Source organism: Saimiri boliviensis, chromosome 8 (genome assembly GCF_048565385.1).
Source record: "Saimiri boliviensis isolate mSaiBol1 chromosome 8, mSaiBol1.pri, whole genome shotgun sequence".
Taxonomy (NCBI): Eukaryota; Metazoa; Chordata; class Mammalia; order Primates; family Cebidae; genus Saimiri; species Saimiri boliviensis.
In genome coordinates, this window is record NC_133456.1 from 5,267,649 (window position 1) to 5,289,501 (window position 21,853).

Genomic DNA, 21,853 nt, shown 5'->3' on the forward strand with positions numbered 1-21,853 from the left:
CTTAATCATTATACATTCTACACATATAACAAAATATCGTATGTATCCTATAAATATATAAAACATTATATATCAATTTTTAAAATCCAAGAAGCATGTTTGGTGACTGTAGAATTTTTATCGGCATACTGAAAGTATTATTTATAAACTGAAGTAGAAACGTCAAATTTCCAAGGCACTTGTACCATCTCCCACTTGTACTGTCAAGTTCAGCATGCTTTTTCTTCAACACTAGGAGGGCTACTGGAAGAAATGATATTAAAAAACAACTGAAGAAATAATCTCAGTGCTTAGCATAGTGCCTGGTAAATAGCAGATGTTCTACAAATGTCTGCTCACTAAAAGTAGTATTAATGATGCCAAATTCATATATCAAAGAATTTGAAGAATTATGCAGATATTAAAGTCCCTTTTGCACTAGGCTAAAATCAGGAGAGGAAATTTTAATTTTAGCCTCCTTTCTTATATTATACATTAGATTTCTTAGTCATAATTCTAGTTCAATCCCTATTCAAAGAATAAATTTATCATCTTAAACAGAACCCAGGAGAAGTAAATTGATGGGAAAAAAAAAAAAACCCTCAATACTAACCTAAGACAACACAAATTCATATATACAACTTATTCAAGACCTTCTCTACTGGAAGGCAGGTGGCTGTAGTATGTGATACTGTCAGGTTCTCAGTATAAGCATAATTCTAATATTACAATGCCACTTGGGGTAGGAATTGGGTTTGTGCCACGACTGGACAGTACCTATGCTGTAAAGTTTACATCAGAATTTAAATTTCCACTTACTTAGGTGTATGTTCACCATGACTGTTACTTATTAAGGTAAAGAACAATGTTCAACTATGCCATACCTGATGCTCTAACTGTTTTTGCCGTCGTCTATCTCGTTCCTCAATCTGAGCTGGGTCCAAGAGGGCAGTCATAGAACGAAGAAAGCTGGCAAGATACATATGTTAGCTATTCAAAACCCCAAAAAGGTAGATTCAACAAGCTAAATCATTTTTGTTCAGGATAAATCTACTAATCATTTCCATTTCAAAGACAAATACCAAACCTGAAACCAATTAGACATAACACTCTTCTTAAAGCACACAGATTTTCCGGCCGGGCGCGGTGGCTCACGCCTGTAATCCCAGCACTTTGGGAGGCCGAGGCGGATGGATCACGAGGTCAACAGATGGAGACCATCCTGGTCAACATGGTGAAACCCCGTCTCTACTAAAAATACAAAAAATTAGCTGGGCATGGTGGCGCGTGCCTGTAATCCCAGCTACTCAGGACGCTGAGGCAGGAAAATTGCCTGAACTCAGGAGGTGGAGGTTGCAGTGAGCTGAGATAGTGCCATTGCACTCCAGCCTGGGTAACAAGAGCGAAACTCCGCCTCAAAAAAAAAAAAAGCACACAGATTTTCCTAAAAATCAATAAATACATAAGCACGAACTTACTTTGTTTTCTTACTGTTTGCCATAACCACATCCCTAATGGGTTTTGCTATATGCTCCTCCTCTGAAGGTTCAACCTGTCTTCCGGTTGTAGGTGTACAAACACTGCTGACATCAGCCAGCTCCTGAGTGTCAGGAGAGACACAGAAGTACTCAGCTTGTTTGTGTGTTGACCGAGAGGACAGTTGAGATTGAGAGCCAGGATAACTCTTTAATGAATCAAAGTGCACTGCCCATCTGTCATGTTCCTCACCCTAATGATGACAAACAAAAAGTGCTAAGAATTTTTCGTTATTCTCATGTATAATTCTAAATGACAACCAAAAGTGATTTCTAAAAGTCACCTAGAGCAGAATAAGCATCATAAAAATTAACAAAATTGTACTGTTTAGAGCCCTTATACATATAGATAACTAGCTTCAAAAATTGGAGAAATTCAAAGAATTAGGAAATTTCTAAAATGTTTTAAGAATCTATGCAATATCACACAATGCATTCAATGAAAACAGGCTCACATGGGCAAATGTGGAATGACTCAAATATTCTGGTCTTGTCAAGTAGTTTCAGAATACTTCTAGTTTTAAGTCTTTAATATTATTATCTTTTTCTTTTATAGCCATAAAACCTCATAAGTTACCTTTGAATATGTAAGTTTTTCCTCTAGTTTTCTTTGACGGTCACTTTCTATTTGCTTATTCAACTCTTCAATCCATTTTCTCTGCAGTTCTTGTTTCACAGCACTGAAAGGGTGCTCCAGCAGTACTGTTTCCTAAAAAACAGTCATAAAAGCCACCTAAAGTTATCCTTTTCTAATCACTTAGTATTTGCAAATCTTGCCAAAGTAATTCATACAGATGTAATCCAGTAAGTCATATATCTGTAAGAGGAGCAATAACTTCAAACAAATTTGAACTCAAAGAAAGAATTAAGTAGATATATTCTGATTCTCAGAATTATAATTTAAATATATTAGCAGAGAGCTATAATAAGACACCTTAAGTGTAAGGAAAGGACATTTTCTAAGGAAAAACAGAAAATTCTTTCTCCAAAACAATTAAAAGACTTTTGAAATTCAACTGGGCGCAGTGGCTCATGACTGTAATCCCAGCTCATTGGGAGGTTGACATGGGGAAATCACTTGAGCCCAGGAGTTTGAGACCAGCCTGGCCAACACAGCAAAACCCCATCTCTACTTTAAAAAAAATAAAAATTAGCCAGGTATGGTGGTGCATGACTGTAATACCACCTACTTGGTAGGCTGAGGCACAAGAATCACCTGAACCCGGGAGGTGGAGGTTGTAGTGAGCCGAGATCATGACACTGCACTCCAGCCTGGGCAACAGAGTGAGATGCTGTCTCAAAAAAAAAAAAAAATTTTTTCCCCTCAAAATTCTAAGTCTCCTTTAGAGACAGAAAGAGTTATTAACAATTGAAAACAGATAAATATTGTTTTACATTTGACTTTGGAATACAACAAATATTGCCTCTGGGCCAAGAACAAGAATATAGAAAGATGTATGAGAGCAAGAGGCTTTCCATATTGAATGTCTCTCTCTAGGAGACCCTGTCTTCTCAGTTTCTGCTACTACAGCTCCATCACAGCCTATGATGTTTCAATAAGAAAAATATACTATTTCCAGAAAAAGTCTTTGAATCTTAAGAAAAAATAAGGAATGAAAACAGCATAAAAGTTTGCTCCCACTTTAACAGATGAGTTTAGGATACTCTTTTAAAAAAGGAAGAAAAACGTATTCTACTCAAATTGTTCTGAAATCAAAGAGGCAAGCAACAAAACACTTCATTACATGAAATAACTGCAAGACATAAGAAAAATGGTTTGACAGAATCCTACAATTGCAATATACCTCACAATGTTACTTTCTTCCCTTGCTTTTACCAGAAAATATCACAAAGCTCATAGTTTAAAACCTACTGTTTGATCAGAAGAAATAATTGGCAGGGCGAGATGGCTCACGCCTGTAATTCCAGCACTTTGGGAGGCCGAGGCGGGTGGATCACAGGGTCAAGAGATCGAGACCATCCTGGTCAACATGGTGAAACCCCATCTCTATTAAAAATACAAAAATTAGCTGGGCATGGTGGCACGTGCCTGTAATCCCAGCTACTCAGGAGGCTGAGGCAGGAGAATTGCCTGAACCCAGGAGGCGGAGGTTGTGGTGAGCCGAGATCGTGCCATTGCACTCCAGCCTGGGTAACAAGAGCGAAACTCCGTCTCAAAAAAAAAAAGAATAACTAATTATACAAAAAGGAAAGATCCTAATATTTCAGGTCCTCCTAAATTCTAAGTTTAAAAACCATCAAACTTACTTAAGCCTAAAACAATTACTTCAAAAGGAACATTACCTTTAGGTAAATGATATAACAATTTTTCTACCTCTAGAAATGTTTCAGAGGTCAAATAAATGGGAAAAGAAAAACACACATTGTCCAACCCATGGCCCCGGACAGCTTTGAATGTGGCCCAACAAAATCTGTAAACTTCCTTAAAACATTATGAATTGTTTTGCAATTTTTAACTTCATTAGCTATCACAGTGTTAGTTTATTTTATGTGTGACCCAAGACCATTGTTCTTTTTCCAGCGTGGCCCAGGGAAGCCAAAAGACTAGACACCCTTGAATTGTAAACGGACCCTTTGAACTCCCTAAAGAAAAATTTCAACAAGGTAACAAAAGTCTTAGAATGCTGTGTATCTGTTTAAGTTTGATGTAACCAGATCTGATTCTGCATTTTATTGTAGTGGCACTGCATATTATTCAGGTATTAGACAAAAGTCAAATTATCCTTAAAAATTCCTAAAACAGTCAAAATGTTTTATATATATTTATAACCCTAAGCCAACTGAACAATCATATCTCTCAATTTAGTCTTTCTTACTCAAGGATGTCTTATAAAGCCACCACCACTTACCCGGATTTCATTTCTGTCATTGACTGGGAAAGCCTTTAAATTATTCTTATATTCTTTTTTACAAATCTCTCCCAACGTGCATTCAGTTAGAAGAATGCAAAACATGGGAGTGGGAGAATTGCATTTCTTTTGGTTTACTTTAACTGTGTGCATTTAGTCAAAGCAGAGTAAGGTATATTTGTGTATAACACAAGACACTGTAACAAGTGTTGTGTTTTGATCTCCTTCTAGCATTCCCTCTAAGTCCTATGTACAGTTAAAAAAAGAAGCCTCTATTCCCAGGCTCACTGACTTTTTCACTCTATCTCCCTATTATTGACCTGAGACTTCCCCTACATAAAAACTGGTTTCCTAAATGTTTTGAGCCTATTCTCTCTCCCCCAACTTTCTTTTTGAGACAGGGTCTCACTGTCACCCAGGCTGGAGTGCACAATCACAGCTTACTGCAGCCTCAACCTCCCAGGCCCAAGTGATCCTCCTGCCTCAGATTCCCAAATAGCTGGGACTACAGATGCATGCTACCAAACCCAGTTATTTATTTATTTATTTTTTTACAGATGGGATTTTACCATGTTGTTGCCCAGGCTGGTATTGAACTCCTGGGCTCAAGAAATCCACCTGCCTCAGCCTCCCAAAGAGCCAATGCACACAGCCTATTCTCACATGACAGCTAACCACCAGATGCTTCTGGCCAAAAGGTTTGTGTGTCTTCTGCTTCACTTTTTGATGTTAAGGGGCTGAAAATTCTACCCTTGGATCGTGCTAATGCTGCCATTTTGCTACTGCTGCCATTTTTTTGTACATGGGACCCATGAAGGGTCATAAAACTCAATTGTGCATCGGTATTTCTCCTTTCATAAATATTCATGACTCCTCCTATAGCTTATTAAATACTATATTCAGCCACTTCACTCAGCATAAATTCCTGTTCCCTTCCCTGCTCCTTGAAGTTTCTGGCTCCTGGCTGGCCAAAGGCTATGCTTCCCAGCCTATCAGAATGGCTATGCTGCAGGTTGCAACTGCTAATGAGAAATAAAGTTCTCCTTTCCAAATTCATGAGCCTTGTCATTTCCTCGGCTGACAAATACCATCATTAAAAAATATATACAAAATATTTTAAAACCTAAAAGTCACCTCAAATGGCTCTTTTCTTGCATTAACAACTATGGTATGGATTACCCCCAGATAATAAATGACCTAAAAAGCCATGCAAATTAAGAAATAATTATATATTGCCATTTCAACTGAAAATTTGGCAACTGAAAATATTTAACATTTTTAGCATTAAAGATATTTTATGCTGATGCTGAAAAGTAAATAACCCCAAAACTGATTCTCACCAACTTCATGAAAACTTAGTTTTAGCTACAGCTTTTAGTGGTGTCTGCATACAACTTCTAAACTTTACACACTTAAAATCATCACCCAGAGCTAAAGAATTTTCCAAAATGAGTTCTATCAAGACAAGCTTATTACCTTTTCAGTCAAAGTGCTTTTGGGATTGTGGGCAAATGCAATTCAGATTTCATTCCTTTTGTTCATGTAAAATTATCAATGTAGGCAACTCAGCTCTACATGAAGCAGAATAGACAGCTGTGCAAAAAATTTAACTTGAAGGGGTTCCATAAGAAATTTACCTAATTAGGCCACAATGCCAAACATTTCCACCACCAGAATCACCCCTTTAGGAGAACCATCCCTTTAAGTTACTGCATTATTTTCAGAATACATTTGCTAAAATGTAAATGTTCACAAGAAGGGATAATAAATGCAAAAAAGAAATGAAGGCGAATGAAGCATAATACACTCAAGTAAAAATTAACTGATAGCTAAAAATAAGGAAGACTTAAGATTCTCTCCTTCAAGGAAAACAGCTTATATAGAGGTCAAATATTAAAAGGTTTAAATATCCACAGTACTGACACTTAGGACTTACCTCTAAAGTCTGACTAGCTCTAAGTAGTGAATGCTCATCAGCTTGGACCACCATAACCTGACTAGGAGACTGTGATAGAATGCTTGAAGAGCTAGCAGAAGAGTAAAAACAAATAGAAAAACAGTGACACTGATTCTTTACCCCAAATTAACTACAGATAAAACTTAAAAATCACCTAAGCACTACACAGGCATACTTGGTATAGGCGTATATTTGATAACTAAACACTTACATATAGTTAGTGGCAGAGTTTTGTATTCATTTCAAAAATTGCAGAGCTCTTTTACAAGACTATAAAGGAGGTGGTTGGGAGCCTCTACATTCACCCAACATACAGATTATAACTAGAGGCCAGTTGAGGTCATAAGTAAATTAAAAATAACACTGTTTTAAAATACCATATGAGCCAGGCCCAGTGGCTCACACCTACAATTCCAGCTACTCAGGAGGTCAAGGTGGGAGGACTGCTTGAGGTCAAAAGTTTAACACCAGCCTGGGCAACACAGTGATACCCTGTCTCTAAAAAAATTTTTTTTAGATTAGCTGGGCATGGTGGCATACACCTGTAGTACCAGCTACGTGCAAGGCAGAGGCAGGAGGATCCCTTCAGTCCATGAGTTCAAGGCTGTGGGAGCTATGATTGCACCACTGCACTCCTGCATGAGTAACAGAGCAAGACCTTGTTTCTTTTTTTAAAACACCACACATACAAAAAAAAAAAAAAAAAAAAAAAAACCCCAAGAATATGAAATGTTTTTTAAAATAGGCCAGGCGTGGTGGCTCATTCCTATAATCCCAGCACTTTGGGAGGCCAAGTCTGGTGTATCACTTGAGGCCAGAAGTTTGAGACCAGCCTGTAATGTTATGAAACCCCATCTGTACTAAAGATACAGAAAATTAGCCAGCCTGGTGGCAAGCACCTATAGTTCCAACTACTCAGGAGGCTGAGGGAGGAGAATCGCTTGAGCCCAGGGAGGTTACAGTGAGCTGAGATTGTGCCATTGCACCTCAGCCTGGGCAACATGAGAGAAACTCCGTTATCAAAAAAAAAGTCTTTTTTAAAATAAATAAGCTTTAAAAATAAATAAGCTTTTAAAATAAATTCTATAATATGAACACTGCTTAGCATTTTAAAAACTGCAATTAAGATGTCTTACCCTAGATTGGTCAAGAATTTGAAGTTTCCCCCATATTATTTTATCACTTTCCGATTTTTTCCAAGGATCATTCCATTTTTCAGACACTTCTTTTTCTTTCTTCTTTAAAGCAACCTGTTCATCTGTAAATAATGTCCTTTTTTAAAAAATGTACAAAAACTGTAAAAAAAGAACCATGTAAACAAATCATGACCTTCTTAAAGAATGTAGATACCAACACAGATCTAATCAAAACTTCTTTTTAGGAAGGAGATTAACTTACAAAGTAGAGAATAATTTTTAGGGACATAGAATAAGAAAAAATTTAATCAGAACCAAAGTTAAGTATGGTACAATTTTATTATCACAATTACCAATAAAGAGTAGTTTTATTGAATAACTTGTATTTTGTTAATTACCATGAGGTTCTAATTTCCTGTAATGTTTATTCAATTATTATTAAGAGAATTAAAAGCTGGAATTCTGAAGTAGAGAACTATGGGTTCAAGTTCAACGACTACCTAGCTATGTGATCATGAGCAAACCGCTGGTAAGCTTTCTAACCCTTGGTTCTTCCTTCTATAAATTAGTTATAATAATAGTACCTATCTCAATATAGGGCTTGGCACGAAGTAAATATTCAATAAATGTTGGCTATTATTTCTTAATTGCTGACAAGTAAAAAATATAAAACCCTGTGTCTGACAGATATAGTCAAAAAGAAACCCCCGGCTGGGCGTAGTGGCTCACAGCTGTAATTCCAGCACTTCGGGAGACCAAAGCGAGTGGATCATGAGGTCAAGAGATCAAGACCATCCTGGCCAACGTGGTGAAACCCCTTCTTTACTAAAAATATAAAAATTAGCTGGGTGTGGTGGCATACGCCTGCAGTCCCAGCTACTGGAGAGGCTGAGGCAGGAGAATTGCTTGAACATGGGAGGCAGAGGTTGTGGTGAGCTGAGATTGCACACTGCACTCCAGCCTGATGACAGAGCAAGACTCCATCTCAAAAAAAAAAAAAATCCTCAAAAAACTAAACCCCCAATCAACAATATTTCTTTAAATACAAAATTCAATGATGTATAAATTTAAATTCCAAGAATGTTATTAGAAGCATGACTTAAATAGAGGTGCTCTACTAAGACAAGTTAAAAAAAAAAAAGTAAACTGATTTTTAAAACAATTAAAGCATAAGGCTAGGCATGGTAGCTCACGCCTGTAATCCCAGCACTTTGGGAGGCCAAGGCACATGGATCACCTGAGGTCAGGAGTTCAAGACCAGCCTGGCCAACATGGTGAAACCCCGACTCTACTAAAAATACAAAAAGTTAGTTGGGCGTGATGTTGGGTGCCTGTAATTCTAGCTACTCAGGAGTCTGAGACAGAAGAATCACTTGAACCCAGGAGGTAAGAGGTTGCAGTGAGCTGAGATCACGCCACTGCACTCAAGCTTGGGCAACAAGAACAAAACTCCGTCTCAAAACAAAACAAACAAACAAAAACCAAAAAAACTGATTAAAGCATAAAATACTGCAGTCATTTTCAAGTAGTTCCCTCTTATTTCAGACATTTGGTATTGCATTTTGATGTGTAATGTGCTAAAAGAAAGTATTTAAAGCTGAAATTGTGATATAAACACACATCAGACTGCCAGACCTTCTGATACTGCTAACATAAGTTTAATCTCTTCATTCTTCTTTTACCTTGATGATACAGTTAGGGTATCTGTCTCCTTCAAATCTCATGTTGAAATATCCCCAATGTTGGGGGTGGGGTCTAAGGCGAGGTGTTTAGGTCACAGGAGGTGAATCCCTCATGAATAGCTTGGTGCCATCCCCTTGGGGTGATGAGTGAGTTCTCACTCTGTCAGTTCACATGAGAGCTGGTTGTTTAAAAGGGCCCGGCATCTCTCTTGCCATGTATAATGCCTGTTCCCTCTCTGCCTCCCACCATGAGTAAAAGCTTCCTGAGGCCTCACCAGAAGCTGAGCAGACGCTGGTACCATACTTGCACAGTCTGCAAAACTGTGGGCCAAATAAACTTCTTTTCTTTATAAATTACTCAGTCTGTGGTATTCCTTTACAGCAATCCAAAACAGACTTAACACACCTGACTTCATCAATTCACTCCCTATTTCTGCTCCTTATCTCTTTTTCTTTTTTTGTAGAGATGGGGTCTCACTCTGTTGCTGCAGCAGGCTGATGTTGAACCCCTGGTCTCAAGCAATCCTCCCACCTTGGCCTCCCAAAGTGCTGGGATTACATGTGAGACACTGCACCTGGCTTTGTTTACTTGTTCTCTAAATCATCCATGGCAGCCAAGTTAGTGATGGTCTCACAAGACTTCCTAGTTTTTCCACTAGGGTAAAGCTCATCTCATGCCTTTAGCATAGTTATTCTTAAGAAATACAACTACTGTCACACATTTTGCAAATTAGGATATCCAAGTTTAGCTGAAGAAGTAAATTTCAAGACTCTAATAAAAATTGTAGATTTTTCTGTTATAAGATCCAAAGCTGAAAAAAGCAATAAGCTTATTTCTGTCTAGAATATACTGTCTGATATCACAATGATTATTCTTAGATTATTTTGGTTATTTTAAAAAATGAAATAAATTAGTTTTTAGTAAAACTGTCCTTAAACGCGTAAGATTTCTGCAATGGAAAACTATGACAAAGCATTTCCAGGAACTGCAAAAAGTTTACAAATCTTTGAGCTTACGGGGGCTGCAGAATGATACTGATGACATTAATGTTTTTGGTGCAAACTTAAGAGTAACAAAAAGATGCAACTTAAGGCATTATGAAACCACGATGTTATCTTAAGCATTTGTAGAGAACTACTCTAGATGTCAAATGTTATAAAACAAGACTTTTGATAAACTCATACGAAAAGATATACAGTAGACCCTCCATATTCATGGGTTCCACATCCATGGATTCAAGCAACCACATATTGAAAACATTTGGGAGAAAAAAGGATGGTAGTGTCTATAACGAACATGTACAGACTTTTTTCTTTGTCATTATTTCCCAAACAGCATTTACATTGTATTAAGAAATCTAGAGATGATTTGAAGTCTATAAAAGGATGTGCATACGTTATATGCAAATGTTACATCATTTTATATAAGGGACTTGAGCATCCAACCATTTTGGTACCCTGAACTGGGAGGATTGTCCTGGAACCAATCTCTCATGGATACTGAGGGATATCTGTACTTTAAAGGAAACTACAATGTTTTACCCCAAAATATATTTACTTGACGTATTTCGAGATGGCTGTTCAGAGCGCCTGCAAACAGAAGTAGCCATGCAAAGCTGTCTTTTGTAAGGATGATTTGCATCTGTAGAGAAAACCTGCATCAGTACAGCCAGGCTTTCTCTGAGGATTCTCCCTCGTCCAGATCTAGGATAAATTAACTGAGTCTGACACCTTTAAAGGTCTGAAAGAAACATTTATCACCTGTTCTCTGAGGGCTACCTTTGAGGTCTCATGTACATAATAAAACCACTTTTACTGGCCAGGCTGCCTCTCCTCCCCCTCCCATAACCTGTTTTGCCATGCTCCAACCCCCATTCTTTCTGTAACATCAACATGGCAGACAAGTGTCAGCCACCTAGCCATTTCTTTTAGTTTTTAAATTTTGTAAAACTTCCATACACGTTAATAAATTTGTATCCCTCTTATTGTCTTTTGTCAGTTGATTTTTCAGAAAACCTTCAGAGGGCAAAAGGGAAGTTTTCCCTTGGCCTCAAAACTTTATCCTCAAAAACATATTCTTTTTTTTTGAGATGGAGTCTTGCTCTGTTGCCAGGCTGGAGTACAGTGGCATGATCTTGGCTCACTGCAACCTCCATCTCCCGGGTTCAAGCAATTCTCCTGCCTCAGCCTCCTGAGTAGCTGGGACTATATGGGCACACCACTATGCCTGGCTAGTTTTTGTATTTTTAGTAGAGATGGGGTTTCACCATATTGTCCAGGATGGTCTCAATCTTTTGACCTCATGATCTGCCTGCCTCAGCCCCCTTAAGTGCTGGGATTACGGGTGTGAGCCACTGTGCCTGGCCTCAATACATATTCTTTAAGCTAATAAAACTATTATAGGCCGGGCACAGTGGCTCATGCCTGTAATCTCGGCATTTTGGGAGGCCAAGGCAGGTGGATCATGAGGTCAAGAGATTGAGACCATCCTGGCCAACACGGTGAAACCCCATCTCTACTAAAAATACAAAAATTAGCCGGGCATGGTGGCGAGTGCCTGTAATCGCAGCTACTCAGGAGGTTAAGGCAAGAGAATCGCTTGAACTTGGGAGGCGGAGGTCACAGTGAGCTGAGACGGCGCGCACTCCAGCTTGGGCAACAGAGTAAGACTCTGCCTCAAAAACAACAACAACAAAGCTATAATAAAAGGTATTAACAACGACAGCAACAAAACTATAATAAAAGGCATAAAAGTTACCTACCTAGCTCTTTCCTCCACTGGGCTTTTTTTGCTTCTAACAAACTTCTATCACGTTCCCTTTCCCCTAGAGTACTGAATATATCAGCTGGTTTCCATTCACTCTCTCTAAGGCAAAACACAAAAGATAATAGAAATAATATCATACATTTCTACACAACTGACTCCATAAATATTAATAAGCTTTTAAGTACCTTTAAGTATTTTGAGTAACTATTTCACATGCAAGTCAAGGAAAAGCAAAACCATATTCCAAAGATGACCACACAATAACAGACATAAGTTACATACATGGCAATTTTTTGCTCACACTGCTTAGATGTCTCCTGATATTCATTTAAGATAGATTTATTTTCAGCTGGGACAGATGAAACCATCTCGGTTTTTGTGAATAATCCCATAATATTCTCATCCTTTGGCTGATTAGAAATACTGTTTAAATGTAGACTATATTGACCTAGGAGGTAAGATGCATGTTTTAAAATTAACACTCAATTATATTCATTATAATACTTGGCATACTGCTATGTAGTTCTTACATGTCTTATACATTACTTAAATTAACTCCCACAACAATGCTTGAGATGGGTATTAAGCTTACCTTCCTGTCCAATAAAAAAAAAAAAAAAAAAAAAAAAAAAGGAAGCAGGGGGCAGCAGCTCACACCTGCAGTCCCAGCACTTTGGGAGGCTGATGCGGGCAGACTGAGCTCAGGAGTTCGAGATCAGCCTGGGCAATATGGCAAAACCTTGTCTTTACAAAAAATACAAAAATTAGGTAGGTGTGGTGGCATGAGCCTATAGTCCTAGCTACTTGGGAGGCTGAAGTGGGAGGATGGCTTGAGCCCAAGAGGTGGAGGTTTCAATGAGCCGAGATTGTGCCACTACACTTTAGTCTGGGTAGCAGAGCCAGACCCTGTCTCAATAAATAAATAAATAAAAATAAAAATAAAGAAGGGAGAGAGAAAACTAAAGTCCAGAGGTTAAATAGCTTGCTCATGACCATAGCCATATAATTTCTTATATCAAGGAAGAAAAAAAGCAGCAACAACAGAAAACAGATCTCCATTTCCTCTTGCCAACATGCTTTTAAAAATAAAAATCATAACACAAATCACAATCTAAAGGAGAATATAAACATCTTGATACTCATTATCCTTGATGTTATTTTTCTTATTTAGCTGTGAAATCAGTAGAAAACCTTTTCATGAATTGTCTCGATGCCCCAGCTATAATATCTATATCAAATGTTTTATAGAGGGCTCACATGCTGGCTCAAAAACTGTTCTGATTTCTTTTGAATGTGCTAGTTCTTCCAATGAAGAGAAAGACTTAATATGCAGGTCTACCTCCTTAGGCAAATTCTGCTTTTAACTTTGTTGATATGATCTCTCATTATGCCTAATAAGCAGGTTGTTGCTAGAATTTTAGCCTTGGAGACAAAATCCAGCTATCTCATTTTACCAAGAATAATCTATAATGAGAGTAAATAATTCCATCGAGTATCATGGGAATATACAGCAGTTACTGGGCCCCCAAACCACATGTAGGGCCTCTCCATGTGAACTGTTAATTTTTTATTTATTTCACTATTGTCTAATAAAATTTTAGTTATTTCTATTGTCTCAATATTCACAATTCCTTATCCCAAAGCGGAAATTAGAAGGCTTTTAAAAGCACAATACAATGTCAGGACTTGTGAAAGAGAAAGCATGAAACATTCTACTGTTCCTTCCAAATCTGTGTTAACCTTGTTTTTTAAAAAGAGTACTGCCAATCCTTAGCATGGAATGAGGGACAGGAAGAGTAATTGCAGGGGCCAGGAAAGCAATGTTTTTCAGCAACTCAAGTCAAATAGTCACAGTAAGGTTTCCTTAATTTTCACTGGAAATACCATAATGGGTTTTTTTAAAGCATGTTTCTTATAACTATTTTAAATGAGTAAAGCCTCCTATATTCTAAAATATGTATAATAGTTTTTTATATTAACATTTTTTTCTAAAGTCCACAGAAACTGGGTTTCTTAATTACTCTGAACACTAATCTTAAAATACGGCACAACCAAAAAAATAATTTTACATATTAGAAAAAGTCCTCTAAAAGAACAATTATTTTAATAGATTGACATGTTAAATTAGAATTTAAGAGTCAAAGTTACATAAAACCCAATGAATCTGATATTCTAACACATTAAAAAAATTAAAATTCATTAAAACGTTAGGAAAATCTTACTTTTTGCCTCCTTTTCATTTTCAGTCAGGGAAAGAGATCTATTTCCTTGGTTTACAGTCATCAAAATCTGTTGTAGTTGGTCTTGTGTTAGACACACCGAACTGCTCTTCGTATTTTCAGCTGTGGTGTGTTTTTTGTGAGGCTTCTGTTTCACTACTAGAGATGTATTTATGGTGTTTCTAGTCTTCTGTATATTAGGGGTTGCAGGTGAAATATCTTTCTGGATATGAAGACAATCTGTATCTATATGTTGTTTATATAAATCCTTAGTGGATGAAAAAGTCATTCCATTTTTTTCACCTTTTGCCTGTGATGTTTCTGAACCAACTGTCTTCTTTTGCAAAAGTTTTTCACTCCCAATTGATTTTAGAATATGTCCAGTTTTTGTTCTTAAAGGACACTTTGCAATCCTGGTCTTATTTCCCATCTGTTAAAACACCAGAAGGTTATTCTTTAGAACTGTCCACAAATATGATCCGTGATAAATCAGTCCTCTGAACTTTTCTCCATTTTGCTATTTAGGTAACATAACCATAAGAAATTAACTCTTAATAGTTACAAATCTTCATCAACAACTAGAAGTTAAATTACTTCAAGATAATAAATACAGAAGAACTTTTATTATAATTATAGGATATCTCCATTATACTCCAGCTTTGAATCTAACACCATTAGATTATACCACCCACATTACCTTTTTTAAATTAAAAAATATTTTTAAACTTTTTTTTGATACAGCATTTCACTGTTGCCCAGGCTGGAGTACACCAGCACGATCTTAGTTCACTGCAACCTCCACCTCCCGGGTTCAAGCCATTCTCCCACCTTAGCCACCTAAGTGGCTGGGATTATAGGTGCCTGCTACCATGCCTGGCTCATTTTTGTATTTTTAGTAGAAACAGGGTTTCGCCATGTTGGTTGGGACGGTCTTGAATTCCTGAACTCAGGTGATCTGCCTGCCTCGGCCTCCCAAAGTGGTGGGAGTACAGGTGTGAGCCTCCACACCCAGCCATCTTTCACATTATAAAGCCAATGTTCAATGCATTTGTTTAATATCAGCTGACTTCACAATTTATATGGAACCAAGATATCAAGGTCAGATCAGAGAAAAGTAAGCCGGGTGCAGTGGCTCATGCCTGTAATCCCAGCACTTTGGGAGGCTGAGGCAGGTGGATCGCCTGAGGTCAGGAGTTCAAGACTAGCCTGGCCAACATGGTGAAACCCCATCTCTATTAAAAAAAAAAAATACAAAAAAATAGCCAGGTGTGATGGTGGATACCTGTAATCCCAGCTACTCGAGAGGCTGAAGTAGGAGAATCACTTGAACCCAGGAGGTGGAGGCTGCAGTTTGCCGAGATCATGCCACTGTACTCCAGCCTGGGCAACAGTGAAACTCCATCTCAAAAAAAAGATACATATAAAATGTGCTATCTAGCACTAGTATTACAAATACCTTTTAGTATGTCACTGATTCTCACATGCAGACATACTCATAAATTTTATTTTATTGTTTTATATTTCCAGTCTTTGAGACTAAGTGTAAGAGTTTTAGAATCCATTATTTTAATAAATTACTTATGACACTGGATTATCTGCATTTTTTTTCATTTCTTTTCCTGTAAGCCTAAGAAATTAGGATAGTAACCACATTTACTTCATTACCGTAGATTGACGAAAAATGTAGGAGAGGTTGGGCACAGTGGCTCACACCTACAATCCCAGCACTCTGGGAGGCTGAGGCAGGAGGATCGCTTGAGCCCAGGAATTTGAGACAATCGTGGGCAACACAGGGAGACTCCCATCTGTACAAAAAAATTAACTCAGTGTGGTGGTGCAGGCATGTGCTTGTAGTCCTAGCTACTTGGGAGGCTGAAGCAGGAGGATCCCTTGAGCCCAGGAGGTCGAGGCTACAGTGAGCCATAACTGTGCTACTGCACTTCAGCCTGGGCAAAGAGAGAGCCTGTCTCAAAAAAGAAAAAAGAACAATGCAGAGATTTTGACAGAATTAGGAAAGCACTTTGATCACAAATATGTTAAACTTGATGATGAGATAGAGTTCAGCTGTTTAAAGAACACACTATAGAGAGTACAATAATTCAATCAGTAGGAAATGAGAAAAAACAGAGACAGGAGGGTGTTTTAGTAACTCAGGGGCTTCCCCCATTAGAAGGAACAAAGAAAAGCACCATGCAGAGAGAATTAATGAATAACTTGCAGAAAAGAGAATTCAACATATAACTACAGAAACGTGAGATTTGGGAAACTAAAAAACAAAACACGGAAGAAAATACTACTGATTCTGTTGTTTACAGTCTATGAAGAACAAAGAAATGAAGATCTCTGTAACCTCTATAAATATGGGAAGAGAAACTTCTTGAAAACAATCAATACAGAAGGGAAACTTAGGTTGCATCAGTATTTTGAAGTCCCAAATGCTATGGGGATAAACCCAAACAATTTTCTTTAAGGCAGTAAACAATTTAGGCTCAACGACAGTTGAGAATGTGCTACTCTAAAAAACAATCCTAAAATACCTCTAGACAGCTGATAGAATTTTAAGTCTAGTAATCCCAAGTCCAAGACTAGTAACTTTATTACAGCTCTACCAAAAATCCAAGACTAGTAATTCTGTTTATTATAGGCCTATAAAGGGGATCTTCAGATGTTCTGAGTTGGTTAAAATGACAATGAAACATCTTCACAGATGTGGCTTCTGTAACAAATCAGCCTGAAGAAGATAAAAATCAACCATCACAAATAGTTGTTCATCTAGGAACTTGATAAAGGCCACTGTATTTGTGAATGTGATTCATATAAAAGCAGTTAGTTGCAACGTTTAATAGGGAAGGGCTAGGAATAACATACAGTCTGCAGCCTGCGATTAGGGGAGCATACAAGGTATATAACTATATACACGGAGAGAGAAACACTTTTTATATGTAGCTTGTGAAATTGTTCTGATCATCTTCACCCGTTTATTGAGTGATATTTTGGGTACTCCAGCAACTTCTTCACCTTGATTAAACCTGCAAGTAAAGCCATTGAGGGCTCAGAGTTGAAGGGCAAAGTGCTACATCATTCAAAATGGGTTCTATTCACAGACAAGCGAAGACTTTAAAACACTGCAAAGATAAAAGAAAAGGGGGCTGTAGGAAGTTATGGAAGAGAAGAGCAATTCCTACTGCTATTATAGTCTAGAAATTAAAAAAGAAATAGGTAGCAAGAAAAGCAAAAGTATCAAAAAAAAAAAAAAAAAGGTTTTTAGGGTTGTTGTTTTTTTTTTTTTTTTGGAGAAGAAATTTTGCTCTGTGGCTGGAGCACAATGGCGCAATCTTGGCTCACTACAACCTCCATCTCCAAGGTCAAGTGATTCTCCTGCCTCAGCCTCCCAAGTAGCTGGGACTACTGGCATGTGCCACCATGCCTGGTTAATTTTTGTATTTTTAGCAGAGACAGGGTTTCACCATATTGGTCAGGATGGTCTCGAACTCCTGACCTCAGGTGATCCATCCACCTCAGCCTCCCGAAGTGATAGGCATGAGCCACAACACCCAGCCTCAAAAAAGCTGTTAAATGATAATTCCAGCCTGGGCAATATCATGAGACCCCCAACTCTATTAAAAATTTTAAAAATTAGCCAGGCATGGTGGCTCATGCACATGGTCCCAATTACTCAGGAGGCTGAAGGAGAAAGATCTGTAGCCATGATTATGCCACTACACTCCAACCTGGGTGACAGAGTGAGACTCTGACTCAAAAATTAAACAAAGTGATAATGTATTTTATAGAAAAAAAGCACAATATATTCCTGATAAGGGAAAGTAACTTAAAAGGAAAATTATTCTTAAGCTCAAGTGCAACCTTTTAAAGGAAAAAGCTAAATGTATGCTAGAATTTGTGAATTTCCCCTTTGGTGTGGGCAAATGGAATCTGAGTATGAAAAGAAAGAGCATTTTTGTTTAAAGTCTGAATATTTATTTTTTAAAGATCTCTGGAGCTGCACTGTCCAGTACAGTCCATTGTCCATTAAATTCCATTAAAAATTAAAGGAGATTAGAAATTCAGTTGCTCAGTCACACTAGCCACATTTTAAGTGCTCAATAACTACACATGACTAGATTAGTGGCTTCCATATTCGACAGTATTGATTTTATTAATGAACACTTCCATTAACACAGACGCTTTACTGGATAACACTTACCTAGAGAAAGAGGTTCTATTGGGCTTTAAAACCTAAAATGATTCATTTCTGTGAAAGGAGCAATCTCAAAACAAGAAAATAATAACTTCTCACTAAATTCCAAACCCCTTAGAACACCTGACATTTCCCAGGAATTATTTTCTAACCACTGTAAAGAAAACTGAATTTTACATTTGAAAACAGGTCAGGTCAAAGTCATATGGCTTACCTTCACAGAAATTTTTGACTTATGTTCTACAAAAGAAAAAAAGAAATTACTAAACTATCCACCAAAAACATACAAAGGTGGTCATGCAAGAAAACTGTAATTAATACTGTTGTAAGATTTTAAGCAAGCAACATTATCCTCGAAAGCATTACCTTTAGACCCTGCCTGAGTATTCTTTAATAATGCAGTTCAAGTATTTACTTCTATTTCAATTTTGTTTTTTATCCTTCCAAGCTAAAACTATAAACAGAAAAAAATGCGAAGGAGAAGATACCAAAGTACAGACTTTAAAAATGAATAGTAAAACTGATTTAGCAGTTTACTGTGGTCTTACTATGAACTTTTCTCAAATGATACGTTCTTTACATGCAAAGAACATGATTAAATAAATTTCACTTGTATTATTCATCAGGCAATAAGGATAATTGGTATATGCAAATATAATGAACACACAATATACTGGTACATTAAATATTATGAGTCTGAATACTGACAGCAGTAAGCAGTGTTGTAATCTGATTTGGCTAGAAGTAAATTTAAAGAGGTTGGGGAAACAGTTTTTTTCAAAATATTTAAATATCACTCTATTACAAGGAAAAAGTCTGCTGAACTAATATAAATTTTATGTATGAATTTAAAAGTTAACATTTCAGATTTCTGTAACAAAACATACCATATGGAGACAATATTAGCTTGGTTTTTCCATCCAGTAATTCTGTTTCAAGCTTTAAACCATCTCTGCAATTAAAAAGGAAAGTTGTCTATCATTTTTAACCACATTTTAAACAGACAGAAATGTCTATTTGAACCTTAACAATAAATCCATTATTTTGAATTTATGCAGGAATCCTGTACACGTCGAACCCGTCTTTTAATTAAAAACGTTATGCAAGGCGAGTACTGTGGCTCACGCCTGTAATCCCAGCACTTTAGGAGACTGATGCGGGTCGGAAGATGGAGACCATCCCGGCTAACACCGTGAAGGTGAAACTCCGTCTCTACTAAAAATACAAACAATTAGCCGGGCGTGGTGGCACGTGCCTGTAGTCCCAGCTACTTAGGAGGCTGAGGCAGGAGAATCACTTGAACCTGGGAGGCGAGACTCCGTCTCAAAAAAAAAAAAAAAAAAAAAAAAAAAAGCTTTGTAATCCAAGATAAAACCAACTACAGGAAGAAAATTCTTTTAAACCCGTCAATAATACAAGCATTGTTATCATTAACCTAAACCTCATTTTGTTATTGGTAAACAATAAATTCAGTTATCATCCCACCATTTAACACATTACAACTCTAGACTGGAAAAAATAATGCTGTTACCAAAACTCCTCACATAAGTTAAAGGAGCAAGATATATTTAACCACAATTCATTAGTTTCACAATGAACTCATGACTAGCACATTCTATGGAGTGCTGGAGCATTGAAAATGTCTATTAGCAACACCATCAAGGTTAGTAAATGCTTGAGCAAAGAGTACCACTTTGAATTTTTCAAAAAATACATACTGACATTTAGGATTATGCTTTACATATGCATGTCAAAAGCAAAGGCATAAAGTAACAGTAGGCACTGTCCACAAAACTTGAACTGGTCTGTTAAGGTCCTAAATAAAAACTCCACTAAAAAAATGGCAGTCCATACACACAGTCCATAATTTAGAGAGATAAAATTAAATCAGCAAGCCAGTTAAGGGAGAGAGAGGTTGGGAAAGGTCTGATTAGGAAAGCGAAATTTGCAGTGTTGCTCAGGTAGGGGAAATCAAATTACCTCAACTTAACCATTAAAGATAAAATACTGGAAAGAATAGGTTTTACGGGTTTCCGTATTGCAGGGTTATGAACAGTTCATGATTATGTTGGTGAAACGTTACTAAGAAATAAAAGACCTTGAAGGGCAAAGTATCTTCTGTGACGCACTGCACTGTAATCTACTTAAGGGACACACCATCTTATTTATCTCCATATCCCCAGATTCTAAAACATAACATTTGCCGAACGATGTGTAGTTAAGTCTGAGTTTGGTGGCTTCTCATCTTCTTAAAATACCAAACTTCCGAGTGATAAAGACCAGGAACCAGTCCTTTTGATTTATTCGATCCTACTTAAAGAGCGCCTACCAGGTGTTAGGCACTGTACTGCACCGATTGTTCGAGAAGCCTCGGTTCCCCTCCTCGCGGGCCTAACACTAACACTCCGCAAGACGCCAAAAACAGGGTGGCCAAGATCCCGGGGCCCGGCCAGTAGGACGCCCCAGAAGCCGCCGCGCTTCCTTTCACTACCTCGTCCTTTCTCTCCTTTCCTCCACACCTCCCTTCCCTCCCCATCCTGAGGAAAATAAGAGGCCGAAAAGGGGATCGCAGGCAGTTTTAAGGCGCGAGGCATTAAGTGAAAACGTAAGGTCTGCCTCGCTCGTGTACCCGAGAACTGGGCTCTGCCCCTCTTCGGCGGCGCAGGTCGGGAACGTTCTCCGCTAAAGACTCCAAGGGACAACCCATACACACGCGCCCCACTTTCCGCTGACGACCACCTTCCTTACCCCAGCTTACCCCAAGTTCATGGCCCGAGCTCGCACTCTCGCCACAGAAAGCTCAAGCCCCGTGTGTACGTCGGTTGCCGCCGCCGCTCAGCAAGCGCTGCGCCGATTGGATACAGGGGTGCTGGCGAGCTGGGCAAGTGGACCAATCAGGAGCGGGCATGCTGGCGCGTCCGCTGAGTTGGGCCGGGGCTCCGGGAGCGAAGGCTCTGTGTGCCCCCATCCCTGCGCACAGCGGGGTTTGGCCCGACCCGGCTAACGGGTCTAAGGCTTCGGTGGCGGAGAGTAAAGCGCGCGCACACACACAGACACACACAGAGAGACACATACACACACACACACACACACACACACACCCATTTTTCGGTCACCATTTGCAAGTAAGTTACAGACATTATAACACACGCACACACACCCTTTTTTGGGTCACCATTTCCAAGTAAGTTACAGACATTGTAACACTGAACCCCTTAACATTGCAGCATGTATCTCCTAAGAATAGAAGTTCTCCTGTATAACCCAGTATCATTATTATGCCTAAAATAATTAATTTCATGATAGTATCCTCCCTTCCCTGTTGCTCCTGATACAAAGCACAAAGGGCTTAACAAACTCAGCAGTCCCGTCTTGACCTTTTAAATTTCACCTCTCACCACTGCCCCCTTAACACACTGATCTTTCATTTCCTCAAAGGTAGCTGCACCTGTTCCTATCTCCCACCTTTGCATCGTCATTTATTCTGCATATTTTACTGAGTGCCTAATG

General features: G+C 38.2%; 1 protein-coding gene across 7 annotated transcripts in view; it reads right to left on the reverse strand.

The window, feature by feature from the left end:
• CCDC66 (coiled-coil domain containing 66) overlaps positions 1-21,199 on the reverse strand; it is a 41,562-nt gene extending 20,363 nt beyond the window's left edge. For 2 of the 7 annotated variants that reach the window (XM_010347009.3, XM_010347010.3), the window contains exons 1-10: positions 21,102-21,170; positions 19,231-19,295; positions 18,558-18,583; positions 14,149-14,575; positions 12,209-12,374; positions 11,922-12,025; positions 7,478-7,599; positions 2,092-2,223; positions 1,458-1,708; positions 864-948 (exon numbers count right to left, since the gene is read on the reverse strand). In XM_010347009.3, the coding sequence (XP_010345311.1) occupies positions 864-948; positions 1,458-1,708; positions 2,092-2,223; positions 7,478-7,599; positions 11,922-12,025; positions 12,209-12,374; positions 14,149-14,575; positions 18,558-18,583; positions 19,231-19,295; positions 21,102-21,112 (1,389 nt within the window). In that variant the 5' untranslated portion in view covers positions 21,113-21,170. Of the gene's footprint in view, positions 1-863; positions 949-1,457; positions 1,709-2,091; positions 2,224-6,320; positions 6,412-7,477; positions 7,600-11,921; positions 12,026-12,208; positions 12,375-14,148; positions 18,584-19,230; positions 19,297-21,101 lie in introns of those variants that run through there. The other 5 variants (XM_010347008.3, XM_003936547.4, XM_074403629.1 and 2 more) reach the window with 5 other exon arrangements.
• Between the last annotated feature and the right edge of the window lie 654 nt (positions 21,200-21,853).